The sequence below is a fragment of the Trematomus bernacchii genome, unplaced genomic scaffold (assembly GCF_902827165.1).
Source record: "Trematomus bernacchii unplaced genomic scaffold, fTreBer1.1, whole genome shotgun sequence".
Classification (NCBI taxonomy): domain Eukaryota; kingdom Metazoa; phylum Chordata; class Actinopteri; order Perciformes; family Nototheniidae; genus Trematomus; species Trematomus bernacchii.
The window spans coordinates 13,360,102-13,371,281 of record NW_022987547.1 but is presented as its reverse complement, the minus strand read 5'-3'; the positions used below and the strand labels follow the sequence as shown (position 1 = coordinate 13,371,281).

The window sequence follows — 11,180 nt, the reverse complement described above, 5'->3', positions numbered from 1 at the left end:
AAACGTTGATGACTTATTTCTTTCTATCCTGCATTTCTAACATCCTTAAAGGTGGGGTAGGTAATTTTGGAGAAACCAGAGGCCTGTACTACGAAGCCGGTTCAACCTAACCTAGATATGTTTGAGTTAGCCGGTTGGCCAAATCCAAAACATACGCGCTCTCGCTAAACGGTCCTACGACGCGGGTTATCAAGTGGATCGCTCAAGCCAGCCGTGCCCTATCTAGTTAGGTGCGCGTTCACATGAGAGGGGTGGTATTTGGAGCATTCAACCAATCACAAACATGGACAACATGGCAGCGCGTCATACTTCCTGAATGAAAAGTATAATATTAGACATATGAAGAAGTTAAACTTTAAACATCCATGACTTAAACACTTTATCCAGGTTTTTATGCATGTAAACGGTCTGCAGAGTCAAAAACCCTCAAAGTACACCCTGTAGCGAGTAAAACTCGAACACAGTCTATGCTGCCCCAAAACGCCTCGTTGGAGATTTCTCATTTTCCATTGTTTACTTCCTGGGTACTCTGACGTATGAATACCCAGAGGCCACACCCTCTGCCAGCATTTCACGAAACAAAGCTTCCCAAACCTTTCAGCGATTCATGCCGGATATGTACAGCGTAGGGCAATTGAAGAACGATGCTGTTCCTACTTTGTTTGGACCAGCGGGAGATTCGGGTACACAACCTGTAAGTATTCATTGTTGTTTGTGTATTTATGATGTTTAAAACAAACAAGGTATCTACCACAACTGTTTAAATGGGTAAACGTTTTTCTGGCTACTAAGTTGGGATGGCGGAGAAATGCTCTCCGCAGACCCATTCTCACAGCGTTATAAACCTTTTTCTTACTCAATATCAAGCCACATTTATTGTTTTTACTTCGGCTGTGAGTGTTTGTGTGTGCTCAGCAGTGTTGTGCTAGTTACTGAAAACCAGTAACTAGTTACCATTACTAATTACTTAATTTCAAAAGTAACTCAGTTACTTTACTGATTACTTACACCAAAAAGTAATGCGTTACTGTGAACAGTAACTTTTTAGTTACTTTAAAAAAGGGCTGCATGTGTTCTACAACATACCGTGCAATGGCTTTATCAACTTTTCCCTGGCTAGCAGTCCCTCGGTTAAAATCCAGCCGCTGTTGCTTAGGTGGAGGTGGAGTGGCGTCGGATGACTCTTGGTCTGTGGTCTTAGCTACTAGCTTCGTCCCAGCATGTTGTTTCTGCAGATGTTTCAACAGATTTGAATTGCTGTTTTGGGCAGTAGATAGGATCTTTGACCCGCCAAGACACAACTTACATTTAACTAAAACGTTCTTTTCTTTGTGCTCGACAAAAGTGAAATAGTGAGAATATCTCCAGGCGGAGAAACTCGACTTGAGCTCCGCCGCCGCCATGATAGTCTTGTTAGTAAACACAAACACGCCCACAGCGCGTCTCCGCATGTGACACAGGAAGTATCTAAGTACATTTACTCAAGTACTGTACTTAAGTACAGTTCTCATCTCTGTTCGCCTCGCTGTTGGCGCCGCTCACCAACGTCTGGGAGCCGAGACTATATCAAAAAAATAACGGAGTAACGCACCATGTAGTAACGGTAACTGAGTTACTGAATTTAAAAAATAATGCGTTAGAGTACTTTGTAACGCGTTAGTCCCAACACTGGTCCTCAGGATGAGTTTAGCTTGTTCTCTCTGTATCGCCGACCCGGAAGCCTGTCCGCTCCTCGCAGCAGATCGCAGCAACGAGCCTCGCAAATGTCCCGACCAATCAGAGCACACTGGGCTCACAGGGAGGGGGGGGCAGGAGCTCCAACAAGCCGTTTAGGACAGAGAGTGAATACCGGTGAATACACATACTATACAGAGATGCTGTATGAGAAACCAATGTGAGTTTGGAAAATTGCACAGTATAAATCTATTCTAGTAGACCTCAACAATGGAATTATGATCAGTAGAAATGGCCATGACATGGGCCCTTTAAGTCAATAAAAATCAAACTACTTTATTTTCAACCAACCAACCAACCAAAAAAAAAAAACCCCAACACTTTGTATACCATGGCAAAAAATGTAGAGAGTGCTTTAACAATAAGGGACATTTTAACTGATTAATCAGACTTCACGGAGTATTACTTTACATAATTATGTTCAGTTTAATCACCTATAACCATAAACATGCCATATATTGATTAATTTGTCTATTGGATGGTTCTAATCATAAAAAAGCATTTCAGATGGAGACTTCAAATAGGGGGTTTTCTGCCTCCTGAATTGGAAATTGTTTTTTATGTTTGTGTATTTTAAATACAAAATCAAGTAAACTAAAATAAGATTAGATAAACTGATACTGATCCCCATATGGAATTCACCTGGACTATCAGACCACATTAAGTTCAACAAATGTCTCGATCAGGTTAAGTTTGGTTTTCAGATAACATAATGCCACTTAAAGCAATGTGCACATAAAACGTACATAGAGGTGCTATGCTATGTCTGGTGGTCTGAGTTAGTGAGCCTGCAGTTTTACAAAGAATCTATACAATCCTGTCCTACAGTTTTACAGCACGGTGTGTTCGCGCCATCTAGTGGATCAACAGACACTCACACTGACTGTCTCAGAGCCACAGACTCAAAGAAGCGATACATTAGTGCTTAGTTAGAGATTGTCTCTCTAAAAATCCAGAGCTTTAGACCTATCCAGGCAAAGCTCTTTCTTGATTCAAAAGCATAAAAGGTCAAGTCAGTGGTCTCACAGAGAAAAATGCTCTTTCAAATAAGGCTGTGACTGTGACAGTGACTTTAAGCAAACCAAGGAGAGAAAATAGTGCACTGCCCTTCATTGAAAAGTTAAATGAAACTTATTTCCCTTCTCATGTTTTAACTATACAAGTTGTCAGAGATGGAAATACAAATTGTTGTGCTTGATCCACAAACCTTTACATTCAATTGTGTTTAGTTTAGTTTTTTGTACTGCACATTTGTTATAATCTACTCATCACATTTTTACCAGATTAGAAACAAAACATTTGCAGATATGATACAGTAATGACGCTGAGCACTAATTATGTTCTTAAAATCATCTCTTCAGGAAATGATCAGTTTATGAAGCACCACATGCCACCTTACATTAAAGGTCTCCTATCATGCAAAATGCACTTATTTACGTCTTTGTTACATAAACATGTGTCCCCAATGTCAGAAAACAAAACCCTCTCTCTTTTCCTCCGTACCCACATCTCTAAAAACGGGGGAACAACGGAGCTGATCTAGATTTCCTATGTAGGCTGGCTTTACGCCCACAGCCCTATCAGAAACGTTGCTATCAGAAACAATGCGCAACGTGTTTTGGAAGTAATATGGTATTTGTTTACATTAGCAAGCATCGCTAACACTCAGAGCTAACCTGTACTGGAGAGAGTATGTGTAAAAAAGCAGGAAATAAAGAAAGGAACTCACCTTGTGGTAAACCCGCAAGAGAAAAAGCATTTGAGCTCCATACTGGTTCAGAAATAATCCTTGATGTGGTTTGGAACATGATGGCGTTTCATCACGGCAGAATTTAGCTGGGTATCTGCTGGTAGAATTCTGACAGGCACAAGCTCCCCCTCCTCTTTTTCTTTTTCAAGCTAAGGACCCAGAATCAGCACTTCTCTAACAGGGCTGAAACAGAGGGATATGAGGGATGTCTAAAATGCATGATCTGTATTTTGAGCACAACACTTCATAGACGTGTTTTTTATATATTTGTATATATCTGAGACCCATACTATATGCCTAAAAATAGCATGATAGGAGATCTTTAAGTTTAACATTGCAATTACAGCCTTCATCCAGAGGATGTCAGCCCTCCTATGTTTATTTCAGAGGACCCAATATGAGACACCTCTGTGCCGTAGAAGTCTGTATAGCCTTTATTTTGTTATAACACAGTGAGAGATAAGGATTACAAATCTGTCAGTAAACACACATCTGACCACCAGCTCCAACCATCTCTTCCAAAGAAGGTTTCACAGTGCAGGTCCGAGAGAAACGGAAATAGGTTGAGGTCTTTCTCATTTCTTATCTAGGCTACGGCCGTTCCCGACGGGTGTTTGGGGATAGCCTGAGGTTAGACCTGAAAAGTGGATCAAAAATGGAATAGGTCGTTTAAATAGGGCAGATGTTTCTGTAGGAACGGCCTGAAGTATTTTCTCCAGCAGTGTTCAGCTCAGAGAGAATGCTGAGTTTATTCGTAGTGAACTCAGGAACATGTTTTCTTTGTCAACTAGATTAGCCCATAAAGAGATAGTCCCTCTCTGACAAATAAGGCTATATCTATTTTATATTTTTTGCACATTTTCCATAACAATTTGGATTATATGGATTATGCACATTTATGTTGTCTACCTTAGATCACATCAGGACATTTCTATTGGGCACAAAGTATTGCATTGTACGCTTTTTAAGTGCATAAAATCAATTTTGCAGTCTAAAATGACATTTTGTTTTAGCCTTGCTTGCATTGTGGCAATGCCAAACGTTTGCAGCTATTTTGCATTTATTTGCAGACAATTATCGTACATTTTCTCATAAAATGTGGTGTAAACACTCAATCCCCCCCTATGTAAGCATGGAGATTTGTTTGATTACTTTACACCTAGCGTTATCAGAAAAATATACATTTGTATTACTTACATTTATTACTCAAATCCGTCAAAACGAATGGCATCCCATCAGTCTCAGCTAAACTTTCTCCAGTGCTCCTTATCAAATTTGACCAACAATCAGAAAACATTTTTACTGCTCTTTGTTGATATGATCATTTTGCAAGCTTTTAATGCTTTAAATGCGTTCTATGCTTATATTGCACTGCTGTAATATTCCTATAAGGCGGTGACAGGTGCCTGATGCAAATCTTTCCATCACTATTCTATCACTACATTTGATCTCCATCCTCACTTTCGGAGTGGGTAATGGAGCTGAACTGAGACACTGATGGGATTACAGCCCACTGCCATCAAACTGAATGATACTGATGCACATCAGAGGAAAACACAGCTAGTCCACGATCAGTAAATCTGATAAAGTGCCACATTTGCTCAACAGCAAACACTCTCAAAAGATAAATAGCATTTGAAAAGATGCCACTGTATTTCAAAGCACGAGACATGAACCATCTCTTGTACATAAACACATTTTTATTCAGCCCGATATAGGTTACACATGAAAAAAACAAATCAAACTAAGAGAACTACTTCCCTTTGCGGAGCTAATGATATGACAGTTTTAAATTAGCTTCTGTCCCCACATGACAGCTGCCAACGTTAGCTGCTGTGAGCTGTGAGGATTTAAGCATAGTCACATGCTACGACTGACCTGAGGCTTCTTTTTTTTTTTACTCCTTTCTTTAAAAATAATACAAAAAGAAAACATATCCCCTCAGCAGTCTTTATGAATGTTTTCTCACTAAATGATATGGAATGTAATCTTGGAAATGCAGGTAAAAAGAAAAGGAGATAAGAAACTGACAGAATAAAAAAAAAGGAAATCCTGTTCCCAGGCTGCTACTGTGTGCGAGGCGTTTAGATACAAAACTCCACCTCAGTCCAAAAGTGTTGGACAAAGGAAACAGAACTGAACCGCTGTGAATCAGTCTCATAGTCCTCACACGTGGATATGAATAGAAAGCACAAACGTCGACGCTCAATAGTACAAAGGAAATGTACGCGGCTTGCAGATCAGCTTTGGAGTCATAGACACAAAGCAAAGACTGAGGAGGGAAAAGAGGGGGAGGGTCTTAACATGTAACTAGTGTCAGTCAGGGGTTTTCTTAACTTGTACATTTCACAAAGTGCACATTTTAATTTATATTACATCATAACCAATTTTTTGAAATTTCTCATTTTCTATTATATAACAATGAAAAATGGTTAATTCCACATACTCCCAACCTAGCCATAACCACCCCCCTCCCCAGCTGCTATACATCCGAATATAAAAAAGAAATCACTAAATACATGCTGCAATGACGCCCACCGAATTGAATCTATGTCCCCCTGTTTGTTTTTTTAATCCTTGAATCTCTTACAGTACACCGTTACTGTCAGCGTGCGTTTATAGTTAAAATATATATATTAATCTATCATTAAATAGTATGCCTCTTGCACAGTCTTGCATGCATTGAGGAGCATTTTGGGGGCAAGCTGTACAAGGAGGCGTTTGTGGACGGACTCCAGGAACTGTCGCCGCCCGGAAACGCTTTCCGCCCTTTTCTCCTTGTAACCACGTCAGTCCAGTGTGTTTCTGTCGAGTGAGCATTTTGTTTGTGTGTGTGTGTGTGTACGAGTGTGTATTTGTGTATGTGGTCCTAAAATCAAGTTTCAAGAGGAGCTGTGCAGATCACTGAAGTTTTGTTCCAAGCTTTCGTTGTCTGTTCCTACAGTGAATCAAAAACAAAAAAAGGATTGAGTCACAAAACAAATGCAACAGCCTCAAACATATTTAAGGCATGGTCAAATCTAATTTTAAAAGACAGTCATTGGATTTATATCAATGGAATCGCAGCATACAGTGCATTTGCTAACGGGGACAAGCTATACCCACACAATGTTTTGCAAAAAAGTGCATCTGGTGAACTTGACGGGTCTAAACTGAGGAAAGCTAATGCAGCTTATTGACTTCTTATTTAACCTCCTCTGCGTATGAATAAACTGCTGTATTAATGACAAACAAATTACAGACAGTTAATAGGTGGTACAAATACTTCTTTTAAATAAACTGGGAGCATCTTGTTAGCAAATGAGCTAACAACCTTGCTAAGTGACCGAAAACAGACTAGCTAGCTTGGAAAGTGTTCCCCCCTCTTCTGTAACCATTACACCGGTTTCCAATCAATAAATGATGTACCATTTTGGGAACACAATATCAGGGGAGATAAAGGCACAGTTTAGAGACAAAATAAAGAAGCTCTGGAAGTGATTGTGACTAACTAGTGGTAAAATGTAACCCTGCATCTAAATAGTCTAGTTGCCTGTTCAGAGTTTTATTGTGAACCCGGAAAGGTTTTATGATAGAAATGTACAGTACGGGTCCCCAGCAAATAGAAACTGCCGGATGGTAATTTGCCTATGTTGGGCAATTTGCACAATTAGCATTAAAGCCGATGGGGACAATAGTTGAAAAATGGCTTGGCCAATTTGGGAATGGTTTGGGGGGGTAATTGAGGATGCAGAGTTCATTTCTGACATTTTCATGATCAAAAATGGCAGTTTTAAACAGAAAGCGCCAATATTTGTATCGTCTGTGGGCTGATTTCTTTGTGTCGATTTGGAAGATTTAGGGGACTTCAAAATGTGTACACGGGTGAAGGCTGGTGTGCTACTTTTAATTGTGATCAGGCCTAAATGGTGCTGATGTGGTGTAGTGTTCTTAATGATCTTACCTTGCCTCGGATCTGGTCACTGTATACTCAAACCATAAGATGTTGGGGATCAGACTTGTGTCTCGCACCAGGAAGTACTCTGATATTGGCCTACAAATTGGGAGAGAACAAATGATCAGACCGGTTTTATCTAGTTATTCAGGCTGCAGACGAATCGTCTTCCCCTGTGACAGAAGAAGGAGGCAGAGAGAAATGAGAGCACTACTCACCAGGCTGCTATTTTGGGGAACAATGGTGTCAGCACCTCTTGTGTGAAAAAGAACCACATTATGCCAATTGTACAACCAGCCACTCCGCCATAGAAAACCTGGCTCCAGGAGTGATACAACAGGTAGACCCTGAGGAGGAGAAAAATAATGTTCAGGAAAATACAAATGGTGTCTTGATTGTTAAACTAAGTCTAGCAGCATGCACTTTAAATAGTTTCACACTTAGTTATAGAAATATTTAGACAGGAAATAGCACAATTTTGCTTTTAAGTCAAAGTATAACACAGAAACCATAATATAAATGTTCTTGTCCACCAATGCCATAATTTCATGAGCTTCATAGATTTTTAAAGCTTAAAAAAAACATTTACTGAATTCACAGTAGACCTTTACATGAATTTGGATAACCCATCAATAATTAACTGATATTTAATAGGTTTTTTTTGGTGGCAAATAGAAAATATTTGGGTTTTTGGACATTTGGTAAAACAAAATATCAGGAATATTTTTCGGTATTTTTTTTATAGACAAGAAAATAATTGTCAGTTCAGTTGATATTAAAAATGACTTGCAGCCCTACCTGCTGTACGAGACTGATAAGGCCGTGCCCAACAGGATGATGGACAGAATGTGTCTCCACAGCAGGTCCACACAGCGAGCATTGTTCGTTTGATGCATTCTGGAAAAAAAGAAATCAGCATGAGTTCTCACCGAACCACATGGAACGCACCTAATGAGTGATAATCAAAAACGAGATAATGAAATACATGCCCTGCTGGAATAAACATGTAAATAACACACTTTATTCACACCAATATGATTTCATCAAACACTTATAATGCATGCATTCATGACACCATTTTTTAACAGAGTTGCTAACATAAAGTTATTATTTTCTAGATCTTTTTTTTTTTTTTTTTTTAGCTATTAACCTTAATGGAATTTTTTAATTGTAGAAATTAAAAATATATATGAGATTTGGGACATGAACATTATATTAGCAAGTTGCTACACTTTTCGCAGCTTCATGTTTCGACCCTTTAAAGCTCTCCAAATACAAAGACAAAACTCACCTTAAATAAAGGAAAAGAAAGAAGTAAACGACAAAGAACCACATTAGCTGGGAATGACTGGAGGGCATCCCATACTCTGTGTGCAGGGTTGTGTGAGCTCCTGCAGGGAAAAAAAACAAGACACATTTTCAATATGGACCACAATTACATATAAACAAAACACCCAAGTTGAAGCTTAAGTGTGCGTCTCTTACTCTTTAACTTTATACAAATATATAAGGTTGCTGGTTGGACACAATTTAATCCATTTGAAGAATATTTGCATAGACTGGATTTGAATTGTTTTGAATGCCAGAGAGATTGTTTTCTTTGCCATGGAACTAATTTCACAATTGATTTATGATTTTGCAGTGATGCCCAGCGCTGATCACCACACAAAGTCAACAGCTTGTTCCTTCACTTCACCTGCACATGGGCGCGGCTCTCTGAAAATGTGCTTCAGCACCCAGTTCACCCCTTCATTCAGGATGAGCCCACCGAAGAAGGAAATCTGTAAAAATAAGTTCACCACTTGAGTGCTTACACATTTCTGGCCTGCCTGACGCCATACTTCAGGGTCCTTTGAGACAATTAACAGTGTGACAAAACTATTTTTAAAGTGATGCTAAAAGTGCATGTGCAGAACTCACCGTGTGCAGCTCCCGTTTGAACACTATGAGTGTGACAAAACCCACAAGGACTGCTATGGGTAAGAGACTGATGTAGGCCAGCATGTGTCCCGTCAGATCACCTAAGACAAACAGACATTATATAGATACCACTTTTTTAGAAATAGTCTGACATTTTACCTGCATCACAACAGCTCCATTTGCAACACCAAAAAATATAAAATTATAACAATTGTAACAAACATAGACATTTAAAATGACATTACAATCACTGAAGACAACATATTCAGGACCTCTCATCGTGCATTTGATCTGGGATTATGGTCCATATTTACTTTTAGGATTGACACAAACAAGTGCTCAGTGTCGCCAATGTAGTAGGCCCGCCTTAAAGTCTCTGACAGAAACGTGTACCCTTGTACTATAATACTGTAAACACTCAGAGGCAAATGTGCAGTGGTGTAAAGTAACTAAGTGCATTTACTCAAGTATTGTGCTTAAGTACAATTTTAAGAGACTTGTACTTTTCTTGAGTATTTAAATGTTATGCTACTTTGTACTTCTACTCCACTACAATTCAGAGGTAAATATTGTAATTTTACTTTACTATATTTATTCAATACCTTTAGTAACTTTTCAAATGTTGATTCATGATTTGAATTATATTCAACACTTAAATCAAACTTTAGGGACAATTTGCATAGCGGGTATTTTAACTTTTGGTACTTTAAGTATATTTTTACTGTTGTACTTTTACTTGAGTAACATTTTGATTGCAGTTATTTTACTTGTAACACTCAGGAACTTCTGCCTTTACTTAAGTACAAGATCTGAGTACTTCTCCCACCTCTGCAAATGTGTCTACTCGCCCCAAAAACCTGGCGAGAGTCAAATATCTACTTTTCACTTTTGCAGACGGATTCAGTGTTGTCTAAAGATGTTAAAGCTTATAAACCCCAGTAAAGTCGCATAACACTAGTGGGAGAGACACTTTAAGGGACTCAGTGAACCCGGATGGTTGAAATATTTAGCAGTAGGAAGCTGCTGTGGCTGAAAAGCAAAACCACCATTTAGATAACTAACACACCACATTATTTTACGTTGTTATTTCAGACATCTCTGTGCAACGTGGTTAAAGCTAGCTAATTTACTATCTGTATGAGGCCAAAGAGCTAGCTCCATTAGCCGCACTACCGGCTACAATTCTTTAAGGAGAAATAGCTAGTTATTCCCACTACAGTGAGTCATTATATTTTAGTGTTCAGTATGCTTGAATTGTGCGAAATAATTCCTGCAGTACGCGGAATATTCGCTTAATGGTGAGCAAATATATGAAGACCGATATTACGGCAGCTAACAGGCTAGCTAGCCTTCATTGTGGACATTAACTCCGACTGCGCATGCGTCGCTGTCTCACAATTCAGCAGTCCGGGGCTATATTCCCCGCTGTGCTCGACGTTCTACACTGTCTCACTATTTGGCAGTATCACCAACGGCCGTGTTCATTCAGCAGCGCGAAAACACACGAAAATTATAAAAATTCGCACAGTGGTTAACATCCTCATTAGTTAAAGAAACATGTTTAGTTTACGTACCTTCCGGGAACTCTACGTGTGTCAGAGATACGGACCGCCATTGAAGTGGTGCCGAGCACTGCTCTTCCAACGCCATCTTACCCGGACACAACCGGGCAAAGTGAAAAAACGCCCCAGACACGTGTCGCACCAATCCGGGAGCGGAGCTCTGAGTCCCCGGCAGAGGAGCCGCCGTCCAATCCCCGCAGATCACCGGAGAGGAGATATTTTACCCATAGAGAAGAATTATTGAATGAAGCTAAAAAAACACAATAGTCCAGCACTTCAT

The 11,180-nt window shown here is 39.5% G+C and overlaps 1 protein-coding gene across 1 annotated transcript; it reads right to left on the bottom strand.

Annotated features, from left to right (window-relative positions):
• Nucleotides 1–5,164: 5,164 nt before the first annotated feature.
• dolpp1 (dolichyldiphosphatase 1) lies at nucleotides 5,165–11,084 on the bottom strand. The gene is made up of 8 exons (XM_034122981.1): nucleotides 10,913–11,084; nucleotides 9,339–9,439; nucleotides 9,115–9,199; nucleotides 8,710–8,809; nucleotides 8,217–8,315; nucleotides 7,637–7,765; nucleotides 7,428–7,517; nucleotides 5,165–6,422 (listed from the first exon to the last, which is right to left on the bottom strand). Exons 1-8 carry the CDS (start codon nucleotides 10,986–10,988, stop codon nucleotides 6,386–6,388), a joined length of 717 nt encoding a protein of 238 aa, XP_033978872.1. The 5' UTR covers nucleotides 10,989–11,084; the 3' UTR covers nucleotides 5,165–6,385.
• Between the last annotated feature and the right edge of the window lie 96 nt (nucleotides 11,085–11,180).

Excerpts from the sequence above, each read along its gene's own strand:
- dolpp1 (XM_034122981.1), bottom strand. The coding sequence starts at position 10,988 with ATGGCGTTGGAAGAGCAGTGCTCGGCACCACTTCAATGGCGGTCCGTA. Across the intron at positions 9,200-9,338 it reads TCAAACGGGAGCTGCACACG|ATTTCCTTCTTCGGTGGGCT; the intron begins GTGAGTTCTGCA and ends TTATTTTTACAG. Across the intron at positions 6,423-7,427 it reads GTGACCAGATCCGAGGCAAG|GAACAGACAACGAAAGCTTG; the intron begins GTAAGATCATTA and ends GATTCACTGTAG.